Below are 24,273 nucleotides of genomic sequence, written 5' to 3' on the forward strand. Positions count from 1 at the left end.
TGTCTGAATTTCTTCCATCCTAGCTGTGTGTATGTACAGTGGGGAAAAAAAGTATTTAGTCAGCCACCAATTGTGCAAGTTCTCCCACTTAAAAAGATGAGAGAGGCCTGTAATTTTCATCATAGGTACACGTCAACTATGACAGACAAATTGAGGGAAAAAAATCCAGAAAATCACATTGTAGGATTTTTTATGAATTTATTTGCAAATTATGGTGGAAAATAAGTATTTGGTCACCTACAAACAAGCAAGATTTCTGGCTCTCACAGACCTGTAACTTCTTCTTTAAGAGGCTCCTCTGTCCTCCACTCGTTACCTGTATTAATGGCACCTGTTTGAACTTGTTATCAGTATAAAAGACACCTGTCCACAACCTCAAACAGTCACACTCCAAACTCCACTATGGCCAAGACCAAAGAGCTGTCAAAGGACACCAGAAACAAAATTGTAGACCTGCACCAGGCTGGGAAGACTGAATCTGCAATAGGTAAGCAGCTTGGTTTGAAGAAATCAACTGTGGGAGCAATTATTAGGAAATGGAAGACATACAAGACCACTGATAATCTCCCTCGATCTGGGGCTCCACGCAAGATCTCACCCCGTGGGGTCAAAATGATCACAAGAACGGTGAGCAAAAATCCCAGAACCACACGGGGGGACCTAGTGAATGACCTGCAGAGAGCTGGGACCAAAGTAACAAAGCCTACCATCAGTAACACACTACGCCGCCAGGGACTCAAATCCTGCAGTGCCAGACGTGTCCCCCTGCTTAAGCCAGTACATGTCCAGGCCAGTCTAAAGTTTGCTAGAGTGCATTTGGATGATCCAGAAGAGGATTGGGAGAATGTCATATGGTCAGATGAAACCAAAATAGAACTTTTTGGTTAAAACTCAACTCGTTGTGTTTGGAGGACAAAGAATGCTGAGTTGCATCCAAAGAACACCATACCTACTGTGAAGCATGGGGGTGGAAACATCATGCTTTGGGGCTGTTTTTCTGCAAAGGGACCAGGACGACTGATCCGTGTAAAGGAAAGAATGAATGGGGCCATGTATCGTGAGATTTTGAGTGAAAACCTCCTTCCATCAGCAAGGGCATTGAAGATGATACGTGGCTGGGTCAATGATCCAAAACACACCGCCCGGGCAATGAAGGAGTGGCTTCGTAAGAAGCATTTCAAGGTCCTGGAGTGGCCTAGCCAGTCTCCAGATCTCAACCCCATAGAAAATCTTTGGAGGGAGTTGAAAGTCCGTGTTGCCCAGCGACAGCCCCAAAACATCACTGCTCTAGATGAGATCTGCATGGAGGAATGGGCCAAAATAGTGTGTGAAAACCTTGTGAAGACTTACAGAAAATGTTTGACCTGTGTCATTGCCAACAAAGGGTATATAACAAACTATTGAGAAACTTTTGTTATTGACCAAATACTTAATTTCCACCATAATTTGCAAATAAATTCATTAAAAATCCTACAATGTGATTTTCTGGAGAAAAAAAATCTCATTTTGTCTGTCATAGTTGACGTGTACCTATGATGAAAATGACAGGCCTCTCTCATCTTTTTAAGTGGGAGAACTTGCACAATTGGTGGCTGACTAAATACTTTTTTCCCCCACTGTATGTATGTGTGTGTGTGCGTGCGTTCATGCATGCGTGTGGATGAGACTGTCTTTCTCTGTGTCAGTTAAACATTCTATTGAGAACTTAGGGCCAGGCTTTTGAGAAGGTGTATGATTGGAAAAACTGTCTCACAAAATCTCTGAATAGAAGATGCAGTGTATGAAGGGGGATGATTGAATTTTGGTCTCTCACTCCAATCCCCAGACAGTACCCACTACCAAGAACTCACCTTCACAAAGAGCCCTGACTCACACTGAGAGAGACATGTAATTGGAGTGTTTCCACAGACATACAGAGCGATCTTTTATTTATATATACAGTGAGGGAAAAAAGTATTTGATCCCCTGCTGATTTTGTACGTTTGCCCACTGACAAAGAAATTATCAGTCTATAATTTTAATAGTAGGTTTATTTGAACAGTGAGAGACAGAATAACAACAAAAAAATCCAGAAAAACGCATGTCAAAAATGTTATGAATTGATTTGCATTTTAATGAGGGAAATAAGTATTTGACCCCTTCTCAATCAGACAGATTTCTGGCTCCCAGGTGTCTTTTATACAGGTAACGAGCTGAGATTAGGAGCAGAAAATGACAACTTGTCAAAATTACAAAAAATATGCAGTGTTGTCAGACCTCGAATAATGCAAAAAAATAAGTTCATGTTCATTTTTAAACAACACAATACTAATGTTTTAACTTAGGAAGAGTTCAGAAATCAATATTTGGTGGAATAACCCTGGTTTTCATTCACAGCTTTCATGCGTCTTGGCATGCTCTCCACCAGTCTTTCACATTGATGTTGGGTGACTTTATGCCACTCCTGGCGCAAAAATTCAAGCAGCTCGGCTTTGTTTGATGGCTTGTGACCATCCATCTTCCTCTTGATCACATTCCAGAAGTTTTCAATGGGGTTCAGGTCTGGAGATTGGGCTGGCCATGACAGGGTCTTGATCTGGTGGTCCTCCATCCACACCTTGATTGACCTGGCTGTGTGGCATGGCGCATTGTCCTGCTGGAAAAACCAATCCTCAGAGTTGGGGAACAATGTCAGAGCAAAAGGAAGCAAGTTTTCTTCCAGGACAACCTTGTACGTGGCTTGATTCATGCATCCTTCACAAAGACAAATCTGCCCAATTCCAGCCTTTGCTGAAGCACCCCCAGATCATCACCGATCCTCCACCAAATTTCACAGTGGGTGCGAGACACTGTGGCTTGTAGGCCTCTCCAGGTCTCTCGTCTAACTATTAGACGACCAGGTGTTGGGCAAAGCTGAAAATTGGACTGATCAGAGAAGATGACCTTACTCCAGTCCTCTACGGTCCAATCCTTATGGTCTTTTGCAAACCTCAGCCTGGCTCTTCTTTGCTTCTCATTGATGAAGGGCTTTTTTCTAGCTTTGCACGACTTCAGCCCTGCCCCTAGGAGCCTGTTTTGAACCGTCCTCGCCGTGCACTTCACCCCAGCTGCCGTTTGCCATTCTTTTTGTAGGTCACTTGATGTCATCCTACGGTTGTTGAGTGACATTCTAATGAGTTGGCGGTCATCCCGGTCAGTAGAGAGTCATTTTCGCCCTCTGCCGGTCTGTAGCTTTGTTGTCCCCAATGTCTGCTGCTTGACCTTGTTCTTATGAAGCGCCGTCTTTGAAATTTTAAGGATGGAAGCAACCTGACGCTCACTGTATCCCTCTGCCAGTAAAGCCAGAATTGAACCCTTCTTTTCCTCACTCAAAACTTTCCTCTCTTTTGGCATGGTCAATAGTTATTTTTTGATTAATATTACTTTTGAGGTACTATTAGCACTGTTTTTGCCATCCAGCTGGTCCTATTGCAAGAAGATAGTGATGACCACAGCAGTGTTTTTTATACTTTTCCTCATTAAATAAGATTTGGTTCATGTGATCACCTAATCAGTACCTAATTCAGTAGAATGAGGTGTGCCTGTGTTGGAATTCAACAGACACTGGAATGGAATGGCTGTCATACATGTAGAGATGCTGATTTAAGACAAATTTGCAGTGGTCTCTTAATTTTTTCCACAGCTGTGTGTATATATATGTATATCTATTTTTTAAAACCTTTATATCTTTTTTTTCTTCTTTTTTTCTGTGGTGGGGGGGGGGGATAGATTAGCTTCCATCAATATAATTGTCTGCATCACTTCCAATCACCCATATGTTTTTTTTCTCTCGCAAATATATACACATACATATAAATACATATACATACATATAAATACATATACATACATATAAATACATATCCTTTTTTTAAATATATGTCCCTTTATTACTTTCCAACCCCACCACCCTTTCCCTAATTGGAGTAAACTAGTGAACAACAACGCTTAGGCCTCTACTTCCAGCTTATACATACTATATAAATTTTATGGACACAGTCAATTTTACAATAATTCTATTTTGTTTGTTTTTACTCCTGAACTTCCTCTACCCTCAACATCTCCGATCATTTTCATGATGTCCATCCGGTTTGCTTCTATATGCCATATCTTTCTAACTGTGTGACGAGGTGTGAATGAAGGAGTCAGGCGCAGGAGGTAAAATACCGAAGTCCAGAGTTTATTCTGTTTACATAAATCAAACGCCCAAAGCGTCAAACTAAACTATTACAAGGGAAAACATCCACCTTGGCATAAACACAGTGAGTAGTAGCTCAACCGAGCTACACGCTCTCACAACAAACAATCACTCACAAAGACAAGGGGAACAGAGGGAACACTTATACACATACTAATTAGGGGAATGAGCACCAGGTGTGTGTGATTGACAAGACATGACAAGTGGAGTGATGAGAATGGGATAGGCAGTTGCTAGTACTCCGGTGACGACGAAAGCCGAAGCATGCCCGAACCAGGAGGGGGGGCAGCCTCGGTGGAAGTCGTGACAAACTGTGCTCTTTCACAAAAGCTCTCAACCTATAGCCCATATACTTATTATGGACACAGTATGCTTTATATTAGTTATCCTGTTGTTATCCTGTAGTTGTTGTTACAGAGCGGTCTTAACTGGCGTTGGAACTGAATTTGTGGAACTGAAAGACCTGAACATCAGCCGTGTAAAGAAAAGGAACAGAGGGCTCATTGGCTGAGCCCTCTGCTCTCACAAACTACTCCCCTCCTCTTCCTGCGTTGCTTTAATAATGACCGCCATTAGTTTGAGTGGGCTGTGTACAAGCCCATAAAACGCTACAGCCATAATGCTCTACTTTTTATGGATTGTCAATAAAACAAAATGTTTGTTGGTTTAACCGGGGCTCTCTGGACCAGAGAATGGAGAGCAGCGCGGGTGGGATGGTTAGAGAGGATCATTCTTCACTGTGTGATGGATGGAAGACAGAGCTGATATTAAAGCACATTTTACTGCTGCTGTCTGTTTCTTTAACACAGAGCAGCGTGCCACTACTCTAGGAAGCAGAGGACTGCTCAGCAGAGGATTGCTTCAAAACATGTGGTGAACATATAGGAGTGTCATGTATTTATAGTACAAATATGACACATTTTCATTATCTATGGCTCTATGACATGTCATAGAGCACTGCTGTCTGTGATCCTGGCTCTCTGGGCAGACCCCTAATTCCGAGATCTGCTCCGGGGTTATTAAGGCCTGTGCATGCATTAAGGCCTGTGCATGCAACACTGATCCCCTCCTCTCCCATCTCTGGAAGTGAGTCCCTCAACACTGCCGGTGAGCTCAATGGCTCCGCAACACAACACTAGATTCTCACTGGATTCTTCTTTTGCTGTTTTGCATCCTTTTGTCTTCTTGAAGCCAGGGGATGTGATTTATAACTTTCATCAAAGCAGCCATAATGATGTCCATCCTTCCATTTGTCTGATTATGTCGGCCAATGTGTTAATTTCTCTCGCATTCCTTTTGAGACATTCTGATTCGATTGACATAATTCATTCTAGCCCCAAAAGATTAACGCTTCCTGGTAATTTACTTGAAGCTAAGGACCAAAGGATTGACAGCCGTCCCATATAGATTGCAAAATAGTTGGGAAGAGATTTTTGACGTACCGATCCCATGGCGCAGTGTTTATGAACTGACACGCAAAACGACACCGGATTCAAAAATTATAATCTTTCAATTTAAATTATTATATAAAATTCTTGCTACCAATAGAATGTTATTTATATTGGGGTTACAATCTTCCCAGCTCTGCAGATTTTGCTGTGAAGAGACAGAGTCATTAGATCATTTGTTTTGGTTCTGTCCATTTGTAGCTTGTTTTTGGACACAGGTCCAGGAATGGCTAAAGGATTGCAATATTTACCTGGAGCTAACCTTGCAGATAGCATTACTGGGTGATCTGAAAAGTCATAGTCAATCGATCAATAATATAATAATACTTTTAGCAAAAAAAAATATTTTTAATTCACAATCTGTAGAAGCAATGAGAATAGAAAGGTTCAGAACTTTTGTAAAACACCACAGTACAGTTGAAATATATATGGCAAATATAAATCCTATATGGATGGTGTTAAGAGATGGATGGGAGGTGTTGAATAGAGTTGAAGGATGGGACTAATAACAAATAACAACAAATAGTAACAAGATAACTAATAATGTAAGCATACTGTGTCCATAATAAGTATATAGGTTGTATGTTGGGAGCTTTTGGGAAAGAGCACAGTTAGAAAGATATGGCATATAGAAGCAAACCGGATGGACATCATGAGAATGATCGGAGAGATTGAGAGTAGAAGAAATTCATGAGCAAAAACAAATAAAATATAATTATTGTAAAATTGACTGTGTCCATCAAATGTAGATAGTAAGTATAAGGTGGAAGTAGAGGCCTAAGCATTGTTGTTCACTAATTTACCCCAAGTAGGGAAAGGATGGCGGGGTTGAAAAGTAATACAGGGGAGTATATATACAGTGGGGGAAAAAAGTATTTAGTCAGCCACCAATTGTGCAAGTTCTCACACTTAAAAAGATGAGAGAGGCCTGTAATTTTCATCATAGGTACACGTCAACTATGACAGACAAAATGAGAATTTTTTTTCCAGAAAATCACATTGTAGGATTTTTAATGAATTTATTTTCAAATTATGGTGGAAAATAAGTATTTGGTCAATAACAAAAGTTTCTCAATAATTTGTTATATACCCTTTGTTGGCAATGACACAGGTCAAACGTTTTCTGTAAGTCTTCAAGGTTTTCACACACTGTTGCTGGTATTTTGGCCCATTCCTCCATGCAGATCTCCTCTAGAGCAGTGATGTTTTGGGGCTGTCGCTGGGCAACACAGACTTTCAACTCCCTCCAAAGATTTTCTATGGGGTTGAGATCTGGAGACTGACTAGGCCACTCCAGGACCTTGAAATGCTTCTTACGAAGCCACTCCTTCTTTGCCCGGGCGGTGTGTTTGGGATCATTGTCATGCTGAAAGACCCAGCCACGTTTCATCTTCAATGCCCTTGCTGATGGAAGGAGGTTTTCACTCAAAATCTCACGATACATGGCCCCATTCATTCTTTCCTTTACACGGATCAGTCGTCCTGGTCCCTTTGCAGAAAAACAGCACCAAAGCATGATGTTTCCACCCCCATGCTTCACAGTAGGTATGGTGTTCTTTGGATGCAACTCAGCATTCTTTGTCCTCCAAACACGACGAGTTGAGTTTTAACCAAAAAGTTCTATTTTGGTTTCATCTGACCATATGACATTCTCCCAATCCTCTTCTGGATCATCCAAATGCACTCTAGCAAACTTCAGACTGGCCTGGACATGTACTGGCTTAAGCAGGGGGACACGTCTGGCACTGCAGGATTTGAGTCCCTGGCGGCGTAGTGTGTTACTGATGGTAGGCTTTGTTACTTTGGTCCCAGCTCTCTGCAGGTCATTCACTAGGTCCCCCCGTGTGGTTCTGGGATTTTTGCTCACCGTTCTTGTGATCATTTTGACCCCACGGGGTGAGATCTTGCGTGGAGCCCCAGATCGAGGGAGATTATCAGTGGTCTTGTATGTCTTCCATTTCCTAATAATTGCTCCCACAGTTGATTTCTTCAAACCAAGCTGCTTACCTATTGCAGATTCAGTCTTCCCAGCCTGGTGCAGGTCTACAATTTTGTTTCTGGTGTCCTTTGACAGCTCTTTGGTCTTGGCCATAGTGGAGTTTGGAGTGTGACTGTTTGAGGTTGTGGACAGGTGTCTTTTATACTGATAATAAGTTCAAACAGGTGCCATTAATACAGGTAACGAGTGGAGGACAGAGGAGCCTCTTAAAGAAGAAGTTACAGGTCTGTGAGAGCCAGAAATCTTGCTTGTTTGTAGGTGACCAAATACTTATTTTCCACCATAATTTGCAAATAAATTCATTAAAAATCCTACAATGTGATTTTCTGGATTTTTTTTCCTCAGTTTGTCTGTCATAGTTGACGTGTACCTATGATGAAAATTACAGGCCTCTCTCATCTTTTTAAGTGGGAGAACTTGCACAATTGGTGGCTGACTAAATACTTTTTTCCCCCACTGTATAAAAAACATGGGGGATTAGAAGTGATGCAGACAATTACATTGATGGAAGTTACAATCTATCTGCAATATTAAGCTGATCTACCCCCCAAAAAATAAAAATAAAATAAAAATAAAATAAAATGTACTTGAAGCTAGTCTGTGAATGGGTGTAATATCAGTGGTCTACAGGGATGGGAGAGGTGGTGCAGCCAGCATCTGTTGTATTCCTGTATTCATTTGAAGGCCATGCAGAGCCAGTGTGAGGAGAATACAGAGCTAGGCTAGCTCTAGCCCTCTATAGCCCTACAGCCTCATTCATTATTCGCCCAGATTATTTAGCCTATTGATGTCGACTCGAGTCAGAGTCCCATTCCGGTGCTTTAAAGGCATTCATTCACCTGTTTGTTAGGCTGGGCATGCTGGACAATACAATAGAGGCATACACCACCACAGGCAATCTGCTGCTGTTGTTATGGCTTAAAATCTCAACCACCGCAGAGTAGGAGAAAACAGACGAGAGGAAAGAGAGGGGAGAAAGGATGTAGGGATGTCAGAGGATCAGAGGCGGGAGGATGATGAAAGAGTCATTCTGAGTCATTCATCAGAGTTGACACTGTCGTTACAAACGGCGGCTGGGCCCTTGCACTCCTCACTCCTCATAAAATCGAGCACACTGCCATGCAATATCCATAGACAAACATTGGCAGTAGAATGGCCTTACTGAAGAGATCAGTGACTTTCAATGTTTTCCAACAAGTCCGTTTGTCAGAGTTCTGCCCTGCTAGAGCTGCCCCGGTCAACTGTAAGTGCTGTTATTGTGAAGTGGAAACGTCTAGGAGCAACAACGGGGCGAAGTGGTAGGCCACACAAGCTCAGAGAACGGGACTGCAGAGTGCTGAAGTGCGTAGTGTGTAAAAATCGTCTGTCCTCGGTTGCAACCCTCACTACCGAGTTGCAAACTGCCTCTGGAAGCAACATCAGCACAATAACTATTTGTTGGGAGCTGCATGAAATGGATTTCCATGGCCTAGCAGCCGCACACAAGCCTAAGTTCACCATGCACAATGCCAAGCGTCGGCTGGAGTGGTGTAAAGCTCGCTGCCATTGGACTCTGGAGCAGTGGAAATGTGTTCTCTGGAGTGATGAATCACGCTTCACCATCTGGCAGTCCGACGGCTTAATCTGGGTTTGGCGGATGCCAGGAGAACGCTACCTGCCCCAATGCATAGTGCCAACTGTAAAGTTTGGTGGAGGAGGAATAATGGTCTGGGGCTGTTTTTCATGGTTCGGGCTAGGCCCCTTAGTTCCAGTGAAGGGGAATGTTAATGCTACAGCATACAATGGCATTCTAGACGATTTTGTGCTTCCAACTTTGTGGCAACAGTAGGGGGGAGGACCCTTTCCTGTTTTAGCATGACAATGCCCCATGCACAAAGTGAGGTCCATACAGAAATGGTTTGTTGAGATTGGTGTGGAAGAACTTGACTGGCCTTTGCCCAACATCAGTGTACAACCTCACTAATGCTCTTTTGGCTGAATGGAATCAAGTTCCCGCAGCAATGTTCCAACATCTAGTGGAAAGCCTTCCCAGAAGAGTGGAGGCTGTTATAGCAGCAAAGGGGGGACCAACTCCATATTGATGCCCATGATTTTGGAATGAGATGTTTGACGAGCAGGTGTCCATATACTTTTAGTCATGTAGTGTATGTCAAAAATATAATGGACCTCTACACTCGGCCAGTTTTTTAGGTACACCCATCTAGTACCGGATCGGACCCCCCTTTGCCTCCAAACAGCCTGAATACTTCGGGGCATTCTACATGGTGTCGGAAACGTTCCACAGGGATGTTGGTCCATGCTGACGAGATGGCATCACTCAGTTGCTGCAGATTGGACGGTGGTATATTCATGCTGCGAACAGCCCGTTCAATCTCATCCCAAAGATGCTCTATTGGGTAGAGGTCTGGGGACTGTGCAGGCCACTCAAGTAAACTAAACTCGCTGTCATGTTCCAGGCGACGTCTTTTCACTCCTCAATTGTCCAGTGTTTGTGATCGCGTGCTCATTGGAGCCGCTTCTTCTTGTCTTTAGCTGATAGGAGTGGAAACCGGTGTGGTCGTCTGCTGCAATAGCCCATCCGTGACAAGGATCAAGGAGTTGTGCGTTCCGAGATGCTGTTCTGCACACCACTGTTGTACTGCACCATTATTTGTCAGTTTGTGGCCCGCCTGTTAGCTTGCATGATTCTTGCCATTCTCGTTTGACCTCTCATCAGCAAGCTGTTTTCGCCCACAGGACTGCCGCTGACTAGATGGTTTTTGTTCATCACAGATTTTTTGGTAAACCCTAGACACTGTTGTGCGTGAAAAGCCCAGGAGGGTGGCCGTTTCTGAGATACTGGATCCATCGCACCTGGCACCAACGATCACCAACTTTAAAGTCGCTTAGCCCACTCGTTTTGCCCATTCTAACGTTCAATCAAACAGTAATTGAATGCCTCGATGCCTGTCTGCCTGCTTTATATAGCAAGCCACGGCCACGTGACTCACTGTCTGTAGGAGCGATCCATTTTTGTGAACGGGGTGGTGTACCTAAGAAACTTGGCCGGTGAGTGTATATTTTTTAATAAGATCATCTTTGAGAACTAACAATCACCAACATAAAAACTAGACAGTCGGGGAGAATCTAAAATTCCAAAGATGATGCATTCAGGAGGATTATTGTCATGGCATGGGGCCTCCATTGTTTTGTTATAATGTTTGAGTCACTCATATACAGTGAGGGAAAAAAGTATTTGATCCCCTGCTGATTTTTTACGTTTGCCCACTGACAAAGAAATGATCAGTCTATAATTTTAATGGTAGGTTTATTTGAACAGTGAGAGACAGAATTATACCAAAAAATCCAGAAAAACGCATGTCAAAAATGTTACAAATTGATTTGCATTTTAATGAGGGAAATAAGTATTTGACCCCCTCTCAATCAGAAAGATGTCTGGCTCCCAGGTGTCTTTTTTACAGGTAACGAGCTGAGATTAGGAGCACACGCTTAAAGGGAGTGCTCCTAATCTCAGTTTGTTACCTGTATAAAAGACACCTGTCCACAGAAGCAATCAATCAATCAGATTCCAAACTCTCCACCATGGCCAAGACAAAGAGCTCTCCAAGGATGTCAGGGACAATATTGTAGACCTACACAAGGCTGGAATTGGCTACAAGACCATCGCCAAGCAGCTTGGTGAGAAGGTGACAACAGTTGGTGGGATTTTTCGCAAATGGAAGAAACACAAAAGACCTGTCAATCTCCCTCGGCCTGGGGCTCCATTCAAGATCTCACCTCGTGAAGTTGCAATGATCATGAGAACGGTGAGGAATCAGCCCAGAACTACACGGGAGGATCTTGTCAATGATCTCAAGGCAGCTGGGACCATAGTCACCAAGAAAAACAATTGGTAACACACTACGCCATGAAGGACTGAAATCCTGCAGTGCCCGCAAGGTCCCCCTGCTCAAGAAAGCACATATACAGGCCCGTCTGAAGTTTGCCAATGAACATCTGAATGATTCAGAGGAGAACTGGGTGAAAGGGTTGTGGTCAGATGAGACCAAAATCGAGCTCTTTGGCATCAACTCAACTCGCCGTGTTTGGAGGAGGAGGAATGCTGCCTATGACCCCAAGAACACCATCCCCACCGTCAAACATGGAGGTAGAAACATTATGTTTTGGGAGTGTTTTTCTGCTAAGGGGACAGGACAACTTCACTGCATCAAAGGGACGATGGATTGGGCCATGTACCGTCAAATCTTGGGTGAGAACCTCCTTCCCTCAGCCAGGGCATTGAAAATGGGTCATGGATGGGTATTCCAGCATGACAATGACCCAAAACACACGGCCAAGGCAACAAAGGAGTGGCTCAAGAAGAAGCACATTAAGGTCCTGGAGTGGCCTAGCCAGTCTCCAGACCTTCATCCCATAGAAAATCTGTGGAGGGAGCTGAAGGTTCGAGTTGCCAAACGTCAGCCTCGAAACCTTAATGACTTGGAGAAGATCTGCAAAGAGGAGTGGGACAAAATCCCTCCTGAGATGTGTGCAAACCTGGTGGCCAACTACAAGAAACGTCTGACCTCTGTGATTGCCAACAAGGGTTTTGCCACCAAGTACTAAGTCATGTTTTGCAGAGGTGTCAAATACTTATTTCCCTCATTTAAATGCAAATCATTTTATAACATTTTTGACATGCATTTTTCTGGATTTTTTTGTTTTTTATTCTGTCTCTCACTGTTCAAATAAACCTACCATTAAAAGTATAGACTGATCATTTCTTTGTCAGTGGGCAAACATACAACATCAGCAGGGGATCAAATACTTTTTTCCCTCACTGTAGCATTAGAACATGGCAAAATGTGTAGAATTGCAGGATTTTTTTTTCTTGACCCCATGGAAAAATTGCAGGAAATATAGCTTTAAAACACCAACATTTTGTCTGCGTCCCAGAGTAAAATGATTAGTCGGTGACCGAGTCATTGGCCATGCCCACTGCCACGCCCACCTAAGCTCCATTTTGATCCAGGAAAAAAATCCTGATTAACATGTTGCAGCAGTGTGTAGGAGAGAGATGCCTAGATGTGAGAAGTGTGCAGGAAGGCATGAGATGAAGGAATGTGTGGTATCTGTGGAGAAAGTTATGTGTGTTAGTTGTGGGGGTTCCCATGGGCCTGGAGATTGGAGGTGTCCGGTGAGAGAAAGGCAGTTTGAGGTTGCCAGGGTTAGAGTTGTACAGAAAGTGTCGTATGCCAAAGCAGTGAAGAGAATGGTAGAGGAAGATGGGTACAGGGTGAGAGATCCTGAGAGGATTCCTTTGAGTAGGCAGAGACCAAGACAGCGTGACGGGAAGAATATGTGCTTCAGTAAGGTGGGCTTTTTAGCATTTATAGCCATGGTTGTCAACTGTACTGCAGAAATGGATCGAAAGTCACCGAAAATAGAAGTTGTGGTGGCAGCGGCAGAGAAGTACTTGGGATTGCGAGGATTTACTGCAGAACAACTGCAGGGGGTGTTAAGTGGTAGTGTTATGTCCTCTCAGACCATTGGTCTGGAGTAAGACTAGATAGGGTTAAATAGTGGAATGGGGTGGTGTTTTTTTTTTTAGAGAGGGCTATTAGTTGGCAGGGCAATTTTCCCTTTTCCCAATTTTGTATTACCATATCAAAGAATTTAATGTAGATAGGCTGTGAATGGCCTCAGACACCAGTGCAGTAGTTGGTGGTATATGCACCTAAAAGTTGGATGCGATCTGTCAACCAAATCCCAAAGAAGAACCCTGATTTACCTATATATCCACTACTACGCTGTTGCTTTCTGCTATTGGTCTGAAGCAAAATGACCAATGAAGTCTACACCTGCAGATGCTGTTGCAGATGCTGTTGTCTATGTTTTTTAGATGTTTTGTGTCTCATTAAGAGGGTTCTAAGATCACTAATGTCCAACAAGGCTAATATTCTAGCCAATACTTCTCTTTCCTCTGTGTCTTCTCCCTGCGCTTTATGTGCCGTGGAGAGTGATGGACTGTTCCTCTCCGACAGAACAGAGTGTAAGACAGTTGTTTCTGCTCAGCGTTGGGTTGTTGTAGAAGAGCAGCCATAGGAAGGAGACATCTCTTATCTCCGCTCTGCTGTAGATGTTCTGCTGCTTAGAGTGGAGTGCAGACTTTGTAAACGCTGCTCCTGTCACATTAACACAGTTCAGTGTCTTCTGACAAGACACAAACACACCCAACCTGAGATAAACGGCAACGATGGGGTCACACAGACAAAAGGAATTGATTTAATGTAAGGGCTGGATGCTGCACCTTTTTGCACGCTTTGCATAAAAATTAGCTGACTTCACATTCAGGGCTGATAACGAACGGCATTGCAGAGAAATTTTAGAGAAATGCAATGATCAAGGAATAAAGTGGCAGCAGCTTGGCGACGCAATGCGTCCAAATTCCGCCACAGCGCTTTTGGGCGACTGGCTTTGTTTATGGGTGAGTCACAGTCACTGGCGTAACAAGGACAAGGTGAGTCCCCCTCCTCCTTCTCCCCCTCCTCCCTGTCTCTTCACACCAGCCATCTTGCCTTCCTTTGTTTCCATGACAATACTGTGCAGCACTCTGCAGTGGGGCTCCTCTACCGGTGGGTGGTGTGTGTGTGTGTGTGTGTGTGTGTGTGGGTAGGTAGGGAGTGGGTCACCACTCATCCTATTCTCTCTAAATGCCAGGAGGGACAGGACTGACAAAAGGACAAAACCACTTCCAATTGTCATTTCTGCTCAGCATCGTAAGCTACTGCATAAGCCTCTCACAGACAAAACATGGAAACATTGTATTACTGTAACACAGGATGCTTTCTCTTTCCTGTGGGTGTGTGATTAAAAGACCAGGTTGCTAACATCTGCACCTTTTCCTGGTCACCTTTGCCATTTCACAAGACTGGAGTTGCACCTACAGTGAGGAGAACAAGTATTTGATACACTGCTGATTTTGCATGTTTTCCTACTTACAAAGCATGTAGAGGTCTATCATAGGTACACTTCAACTGTGAGAGATGGAATCTAAAACAAAAATCCAGAAAATCACATTGTATGATTTTTAAATAATTAATTTGCATTTTATTGCATGACATAAGTATTTGATCACCTACCAACCAGTAAGAATTCCGGCTCTCACAGACCTGTTAGTTTTTCTTTAAGAAGCCCTCCTGTTCTCCACTCATTACCTGTATTAACTGCACCTGTTTGAACTCATTACCTGTATAAAAGACACCTGTCCACACACTCAATCAAACAGACTCCAACCTCTCCACAATGGCCAAGACCAGAGAGCTGTGTAAGGACATCAGGGATAAAATTGTAGACCTGCACAAGGCTGGGATGGGCTACAGGACAATAGGCAAGCAGCTTGGTGAGAAGGCAACAACTGTTGGCGCAATTATTAGAAAATGGAAGAAGTTCAAGACGGTCAATCACCCTCGGTCTGGGGCTCTATGCAAGATCTCACCTCGTGGGGCATCAATGATCATGAGGAAGGTGAGGGATCAGCCCAGAACTACACGGCAGGACCTGGTCAATTACCTGAAGAGAGCTGGGACCACAGTCTCAAAGAAAACCATTAGTAACACACTACGCCGTCATGGATTAAAATCCTGCAGCGCACGCAAGGTCCCCCTGCTCAAGCCAGCACATGTCCAGGCCCGTCTGAAGTTTGCCAATGACCATCTGGATGATCCAGAGGAGGAATGGGAGAAGGTAATGTGGTCTGATGAGACAAAAATAGAGCTTTTTGGTCTAAACTCCACTCGCCGTGTTTGGAGGAAGAAGAAGGATGAGTACAACCCCAAGAACACCATCCCAACCGTGAAGCATGGAGGTGGAAACATCATTCTTTGGGGATGCTTTTCTGCAAAGGGGACAGGACGACTGCACCGTATTGAGGGGAGGATGGATGGGGCCATGTATCGCGAGATCTTGGCCAACAACCTCCTTCCCTCAGTAAGAGCATTGAAGATGGGTCGTGGCTGGGTCTTCCAGCATGACAAAGACCCGAAACACACAGCCAGGGCAACTAAGGAGTGGCTCCGTAAGAAGCATCTCAAGGTCCTAGAGTGGCCTAGCCAGTCTCCAGACCTGAACCCAATAGAAAATCTTTGGAGGGAGCTGAAAGTCCGTATTGCCCAGCGACAGCCCCGAAACCTGAAGGATCTGGAGAAGGTCTGTATGGAGGAGTGGGCCAAAATCCCTGCTGCAGTGTGTGCAAACCTGGTCAAGACCTACAGGAAACGTATGATCTCTGTAATTGCAAACAAAGGTTTCTGTACCAAATATTAAGTTCTGCTTTTCTGATGTATCAAATACTTATGTCATGCAATAAAATGCAAATTAATTACTTAAAAATCATAGAATGTGAGATTCCGTCTCTCACAGTTGAAGTGTACCTATGTTAAAAATTACAGACCTCTACATGCTTTGTAAATAGGAAAACCTGCAAAATCGGCAGTGTATCAAATACTTGTTCTCCCCACTGTATGTCACTTTCAATCCCATCTCCTATCCATTCGTGCCCCTGGGTAAATAAATCCCTGCATTGGTCATAATAATGGGACATAATAATCTCCTCAGTGATGGTCTCTGTTTAGCAACCGATGTGGCCAGCACCCTCTGACTGAACGGAGCAGCCTCTCTCTGTGGGGGAATCAACATAGTTACCACTACAACCTTCATGAGGGCAGAGGGCTTCAACTGAAGTGGCATTATGGCATCAACAAAATGTCAAATTAATAAATGACATGTTGCGGTAGTTTATAAATAGAAGGCATGCTGTTTCAGGTGAAAACAACCATGGCTGATCATTAACCTAAGTCCTTATGTTAAACAGGGCTGTGTTTTCTCTCTCCTGCTCAGTCCATCAGTGTGAGAACCAGCCATGCGTGTCGCCCTGTGTGTAATTAAGAAATGGGGGGTGGATGATGCTGTACACTGCATCAATAAGACACCCCTAACCTGTCTCTGTGTCTGACTCCTGGGCAGGCTATACATTGGATCATTATTCCCAAGGTCTGTTGAAGCTCAGTGCTGCTATTTCAGGAACTGTATGGCTTCCCCTCCCAATCCTCTGGTATTTTTAGAGTGATGTCAGCTACAGTAAATAATAGTGTAAATAATTTGAGGAGAGGGCTGAGAGAGGGTGAGAAGGAAGGGATGGTGTGGGGGAAGGTTGAGGGGAGATGAGATGGAAAGAAAAGGCTGCTCTGCTGCAGACTATTTGAAGTTTTAATGACCATCCAGAGTAGCCAATGTGACATCGTGCAACAGACTGACAGACTACAGAGGCAGATTATATGTAATACACAGGATAATCAAGAACAAAAACACAGACTGGGCTGGGGGTCAAATGGGGTTCAGGGATTGGAGTCGGGGGTGGCTGTGATACGCTGGGAATCGAGGGGTATAGTGGAGGGGAGCAGGTAGAGATTTGTTTAGATGAGCAGAGTAGGGATCGGGGAACATGCTGTAGAGGTGGCTGGACTGTGGACCACATTTCAGTGGCTGTTGAATACAGATGTTGAGGGGATAAGAGCCATAAGGAACTGCCTACTCCATTCCAATCCCCCAGATCTCCCTAAAGGATTGACACAGAATACTGTCAGGATCAGAGCTACATGCTCCCTCCAATCCAATCCTGGCTCTTACACACTGAATACATACCATTATGCACGTGTACACACACACACCCTGTTGCTGTGGCATCGTGCAGCTGTTTTTCACCCTGTGCAGAAGGGGGAGGAAGAAGTTAGGCCCTCCGAGGATCTAGGCTATGTTTCCATTTTAGTCTTCCATTACTCTCTGTTTGTGTTCATGTTTGAGGCTCTAATGATATTCCTGTCAGTGTGGGTCTCTATTAATATATGAACATATAATTTATGCAGGCCCTGCCTGTCAGAGTCTGCCTCCGATTGATGAGAGAGGAATGGAAAGAGCGGAGTGTGTGTGTGTGTGCATGCATGTTTACTAGCATGTGGGTGAAGGGGAGGGATGGTGAGGGGGGAAAATCAAGATAGAGGGAGGGAGGTAGAGTGATGCACAGCAAATAGAGGAGGGGGAGGGGGGAAAAGAGCAGTGGGAGAGAAAAGTGAGCGCTAGAGAGAGAGAGAGAGAGAGACCGGAGAAGAGCGGTGTGACTGTCTCTAGATGCTGGAGCCTTCATCAGCCGAGCGGCGTGCTGAACGGACACAGGAAGATGGTCTCAGTAAGAGGGGAACTGACGGTTGCCTATAATTTAATGTTCAGTATCTTGGACTCCTTCTCCATGGGTATGACAGTTGAGTTAGCTCAGAACTGCCTCTCTCTCTTTCTACCCCTTTGTCTGTCTGTCTCTCTCTCTCTCTCTCACACTCTTTTGTTCTTTCTGACAGTGGGTTAGGCAGGGTCTAGTGAGCGGAGCGCTTGGTTAGCCCTTGGGGTTGTCCCCTCTTCCGCTGCAGCAGTCAGCTGCCTGCTAATGCAGATAGATCGTGCTGCCCCCTTTAACACAGCGCGTGGGAGCGTGGATGTGAGGGAACGAGGCAGAGAAAGAGAGGGAGAAGATAACTTGAGCAGGCGAGCACTGCTGCACCAATGGAGTCCCTGTTTGGAGTTCCCCATCTTCTCAACACTGTTTGTTTCTTCTTTTTTACCTGTGGTGAAGGTAAAATATTTTTGTGTCGTTAACCATTTTTATCTCTCTTTCACTTTTGTCTCTTCATCTCGATCTGGATATTGCTTCCCAGGGGTGGCACCTGCAAAGAAGAGCCCAAGGCTGGTGAGTACCGATATGATCTATACCTCCCCCATCCCTTCCATCCATCCCTCTCTCTCCACTCTCCTGTGTGGAGTGCTAATTTTGATTGGTGTGGAGCATCACAGAGCGGTGAGGGATTTTCTCTGTCAGGACTCTCGCTGTGTTTTGGTCCTGATGAGAGCTTTGATGCCCCGTGCGCTGGGTCGGAATAATGTGCCGACTGATCATGTTATGCTAGGTGGGTGATAATGTTGTGTTGGGTGAAAGTATTTTTGCTGCTTGATAATGTTGATCCATTGGTAGGCAGAGCAAGGCTGCTCCTGGATTTGTTTTCATTCTCTATGCCATGCTCTTGTGTTCTCTTGGCTTAATGAATTCTAGGGAAATAGACTAGTGCATTAGGCCAGCCTTGAGGAAAATATAAAGCAGGGTGATTCTAGTAGACATTTTAGACCTGCCGAATTGACACGAATTAAATACAAATATTGTGTTATTATTCTGATGACTAGTTTAACCTTTGGTCTACCCTGATTGGAGAAACGTTCCAAGCTTGTGGTCCAAGTGTAGGGTTGATGTTTGAGAATGGCCCAGCTCTTCTTCGTATTTCTGTGCCCCATGTAGAGTATGGAGAAGTCATGTGATGGCTAGAGACTGGACCACTGTCAGTCTATGTTACCCTCTCCCTGTATCTCTTGGGGGGAAGCTGCATGTGTGCTCTCTCTGTGTTGTATGGTGGAGGAATGTGTGCTGCATGCTGTGTTTTCCCCTCCTAGATGTATTCTCCCTTCAGTGAAACACCCTCCTCACTGCTATGTGCTCTGAATGTCTCCTCATGCATCGGGCAATAGGGCTTGCCATTAATGTATTCAGCTCTGTGTTGAACAAAAGGAATAAACTATGTACTTTTGTCAGCCGAGCTCTGTTTGTGTGACTTTATTTCTCTATGTGAAACTACAGTGAATTTTTCACTTTCTCAAAAATACATCTCATGAACAAATCTGCTTGATTATGCTTTGGGTATTGTTAGAGAATGTGTTTCTGGTTGACATCACTGGCCTTGATTAAAGATGTGGTATTTTGTCTCACTTCATAATATGTTGTTAATGATTTCCCTTTCTCTTCACCACTCTATCCTACTCCTTCTATCCCTCTCCTTCTTACTTGATATCTCTCTTTCTGACCATCCATCTTTTCCTTCTCTACCTTTCTCTCCCAATCTCCCTCCTTCTCCCCATCTCCCTCCTTCTCCCCATCTTCCTCTTTCTCCCCCTCTCTCGCTCTCCTTCATACAGCAGTTAGTGAGGAAGGACAGTCAGAACAGTTCTGTGTCCAGCCACCGGAGTACCCACACTGACTCCCCTGTGCACACGTCCCTGGCCCCCCCTCTCAGCGAGAGTACCGCCCCTCCACCCCCCTCCCAGCCTCTGCCCGGCCTGCCTCCCCAGGACCCCCAGGCAGACGGGACCATTCACAGGAAACCGGACCCCTTCAAGATCTGGGCCCAGTCCAGGAGCATGTATGAAAGTAGGGGTAAGTATTTATTTTTGGTGCGAGGGTGCATGGGTGTTTGCTTGGGGGCTCCCCCTGTCCTGTTGGGTTGGTACTGCAATCTAGGGCTGGTGACCGGAGATAAGATTTTTACATTTACATTTTAGTCATTTAGCAGACGCTCTTATCCAGAGCGACTTACAGTTAGTGAATGCATACATTTTCATAACCTGCATGCATGTAAGTCATTTAACCTTTGAGAAGCATCAGTCCCCTAAAGTCAACATACTCATTGCCCAAAACATATTGTCTGAAAGTTTTCTGTTCTCTTTCAGTGTTTTGACCTAAAGTGGGTGTTAACTTGGTGGGTAGGGATGTGAACTGTTTGCAGAGTATTGTGGCAGTTGGGTAGAAAAATGGTAGTGAGAGCAATAACAACAGACTCTAAGAAGAGTTGGTGCTAACCACACTCCTGATCTACTGAACCTTGACCATAGAGTGTGTTTCTCTCCTAGGAACACTGAAGAGAGAAGTCTTCCTACACACTGACAAAGTCTCTCTGTCCATGCTGCCTGCTTGGTACCTCGGCTCAATTACACTCCCTGTAGCCACTACATTACCACGCTACACTGCTCTTTAGAACAGCTCCAGACAAATGTGCATATAATTGGCGGTGGTGGTAGAGGACAGTGGCTCCCATATTTCCTGGTAATCTGGTGAGGCTAACGGGTGCTAGCCTCCTCAATTAACAGGAATATTACTCAGCCCCTGTCAGTCGCCCTCCGAGGAGTGGAGGCTTCCAGGGTTCAGAGGGTTCAACGCCTAATCATTTCTCTGGTGCTCCTGCTTTCATCAAGGTCTTTCATTATTTAGAGGCCTTAAAGGGAAAGGAGCTGGGTTCGGTACTGCCAGAGTTGGCTCCATGGATGGGTGTAGAATTCTAAAGGAACAAGGAACAAAAGGGGGGATTGTGTAGTCAGCTCAGCTTTATTCAGCACATGGGGGGAGATGGGGAGGCAGTGTAGAGAGACAGAGTTGTATTACCAGGTGTAAATACACTGCTCTGGATAGAGTATTTGCTCAGACCCTGTTAAGGCCAGGTTTGGCCAGTGTGCAGATATCTCTGGGCATCATTACTGTTGTGATTGATTGATTCTGAAATCAAAGCCTGGGAGGGTTGAGGCTGTAAATGCACCATTTGGCGACCACTCTGTGAGCGTTTCCCAAACCAGAGCACAGCAGATTAGATGAGCTGTGAAGATTTAACCGTGCTTGATGTCCCCCCCCCCCCCCCCCCCCATCTCCTTTTCCTGATCTTAAATTAATCTGCTTGTTCACCAGGGTCAGTCTGAGCTAGGGCAGAATGACTAACCTTTGTTTAGTATGGATCTGTTTCTAGACAGTTGTTTTCGAAGTTGAGCTGCTGTATTGATCTGATAAGCTGCCCAGTGGCTAGTTGGGGCCAACCCTTATGAACAAGAAGATTGAGACAGTTAGCCTGTGACCTGCCCATCTCAGCCCTACCCAGAGTCCCAGTGGGTAGAAAGAGAGCTAGCTAGCTTAAGACTGGGAGCTCTTCTGTTGACTCTGGAACAGATTGCAGCCAAGCTGGTCTCTTTCCCTCCTCCCCCTGCTGGCTGTTAGTGGCTTTAGCTGTTGAGGTCTGTACTGTAACATGGGGTATCCCTTGGGAGGCTGAACGCATGGACACACACACACAAGCACACACACACACACACACAGACACACACACACACACACACAGACACACACACACACACACACACACAGCTCCAGGCTGTTGCTTGAACCCTGTTCCCCTGTGGTCTGCCCACCTCAAGTGTTACATGAACCATAAGCTGTCAGTCGCTGCAGTGCACCACTACATAGCAACATGGTGCCTCTGACAGCTCCAGTATTGGGCTGGCACCCCCTTCCCTCCTGCTCAGATCTCCTCCAGGCAGCCAGGGGTTCCTGTCTGAGCCTGAGGAGCAGCACTGCTATGGAGAGACTGGTGAGAGTTGCTCCCAGTCCAGTTCCCTGTTACCTACCTACCTACCGAGGTTGATGAGACAAAGTAAAGAAGGATTTTGTCTTCAAAGACATCTGAAAGGATAGTATTCAAAGAAATCCTAATTATACAACTTTGATAAAGTACTTACTTAGGGGATTCTCTCGGCCCTTTCCTCTCTTGCTTTGAATGGAGTTAAAAAATTATTTTGGGAGTATCTTGGAATATATCTATTTTCTTTTGATAGAACATTATTAGATATTTACACATTCCGCAGGGTAATGTTTTTACTCAGTATTATCTGGCTATAGAGGAAGAGGCAGTGGTGTAGTGTAGAGGCTACAGTAAGAGGCTGAGAGAGGCATGGACCACTGACCTGATTCACAAGGAGCCGCAGGTGTGCTGTGTGCTCATTAAGGCCATGACATCTTCAGCTCCCCCCCTCCATCTCCTCCAGCCCTCTGCCTCCACTCTCCTCTGAGAGGAACAGGGGGAGGGGTTACACTGTGTGGGTTCTGATGTAATGATCCAGGATGTAGTGATCGATGCTGATGGATGGTTCTCTGGTTGCAGTGCCTGACTTTCAGGAGCAGGACATCTTCCTGTGGAGAAAGGACACAGGCTACGGGTTCAGGATCCTGGGAGGGAACGAGCCAGGAGAACCGGTGAGTTGGAGGATTCAACCACACACCAACATCACTGCTCAGTGTATATATATATATCTATCCTCTCAGGAGGTTTTATTTTTAATTCAGTTGAAACGATTCAGACCCCTTAACTTTTTCCAAATTTTGTTACGTTACAGCCTTATTCTAAAATGTTGTAATAGTTGTTTTCCCTCATACAGTGCCTTCGGAAAGTATTCAGACCCCTTGACTTTTTCCACATGTTACGTTACAGCCTTATTCTAACATTTTCTAAATAGTTTTTTTCCCTCATCAATCTACACAAAATACCCTATAATGACAAAGCATAAAATATATAACATTTTGCTAATTTATTGAAAATAAAAAACTGAAATATTACAGTTACATAAGTATTCAGACCCTTTACTCAGTACTTTGTTGAAGCACCTTTGGCAGCGATTACAGCATCGAGTCTTCTTGGGTATGACGCTACAAGCTTGGCACACCTGTATTTGGGGAGTTTCTTCTATTCTTCTCTGCAGATCCTCTCAAGCTCTGTCAGGTTGGACAGGGAGCGTTGCTGCACGGCTATTTTCAGGTCTCTCCAGAGATGTTCGATTGGGTTCAAGTCTGGGCTCTGGTTGGACCACTCAAGGACATTCAGAGACTTGTCCCGAAGCCACTCCTGCGTTGTCTTGGCTGTGTGCTTAGGGTCATTGTCCTGTTGGAAGGTGAACCTTCACCCTAGTCTGAGGTCCTGAGCGCTCTGGAGCAGGTTTTCATCAAGGATCTCTCTGTACTTTACTCCATTCATCTTTTAATCTTTTAATTTGCAAAACTTTCAAAAAATATTGTTTTTGCTTTGTCATTATGGGGTATTGTGTGTAGATTGCTGAGATTTATTTATTTTGTAATCCATTTCAGAATAAGGCTGTAACGTAAAAACATTTAGAAAAAGTAAATGGGTCTGAATACTTTTCCGAAGGCACTGTAAGTTATTAATCATGGCTTGGACACTTATTATGCGAGTTTTCAGTTTATTAGCACATACAGTACCAGTCTAAAGTTTGGACACACCTACTCATTCCAGGGTTTTTCTTTATTTTTACTATTTTCTACATTGTAGAATAATAGTGAAGACATCAAAACTATGAAATAACACATATGGAATCATGTAGTAACCAAAAAAGTGTTAAACAAATCAAAATATATTTTATATTTGAGATTCTTCAAATAGCCACCCTTTGCCTTGATGACAGCTTTGCACACTCTCAGCATTCTCTCAACCAGCTTCACCTGGAATGCTTTTCTAACAGTCTTGAAGGTGTTCCCACATATGCTGAGCACTTGTTGGCTGCTTTTCCTTCACTCTGCCGTCCGACTCATCCCAAACCATCTCAATTGGGTTGAGGTCGGGGGATTGTGGAGGCCAGGTCATCTGATGCAGCGCTCCATCACTCTCCTTCTTGGTAAAATAGCCCTTACACAGCCTGGAGGTGTGTTGTGTCATTGTCCTGTTGAAAAACAAATGATAGTCCCACTAAGCCCAATCCAGATGGCATATCGCTGCTGAATGCTGTGATAGCCATGCTGGTTAAGTGTGCCTTGAACTCTAAATATATCACAGACAGTGTTACCAGCAAAGCACCCCCACACCATAAGACCTCCTCCTCCATGCTTTACAGTGGGAAATACACATGCAGAGATCATCCGTTCACCCACACTACGTCTG

The 24,273-nt window shown here is 44.5% G+C and overlaps 1 protein-coding gene across 1 annotated transcript in view; it reads left to right on the plus strand.

Annotated features, from left to right (window-relative positions):
- LOC311138366 (membrane-associated guanylate kinase, WW and PDZ domain-containing protein 1-like) overlaps positions 1-24,273 on the plus strand; it is a gene marked incomplete at its 5' end in the record, with an annotated part of 194,733 nt that overhangs the window by 146,294 nt on the left and 24,166 nt on the right. Inside the window, 4 exons of the mRNA XM_084173027.1 lie at positions 17,847-17,949; positions 18,406-18,437; positions 19,709-19,946; positions 22,489-22,580. Coding sequence (XP_084029153.1) covers positions 17,847-17,949; positions 18,406-18,437; positions 19,709-19,946; positions 22,489-22,580 — 465 coding nt within the window. The remainder of the gene's footprint in view (positions 1-17,846; positions 17,950-18,405; positions 18,438-19,708; positions 19,947-22,488; positions 22,581-24,273) is intronic.

Source organism: Coregonus lavaretus (genome assembly GCF_964263955.1).
Source record: "Coregonus lavaretus genome assembly, chromosome: 12".
Taxonomy (NCBI): Eukaryota; Metazoa; Chordata; class Actinopteri; order Salmoniformes; family Salmonidae; genus Coregonus; species Coregonus lavaretus.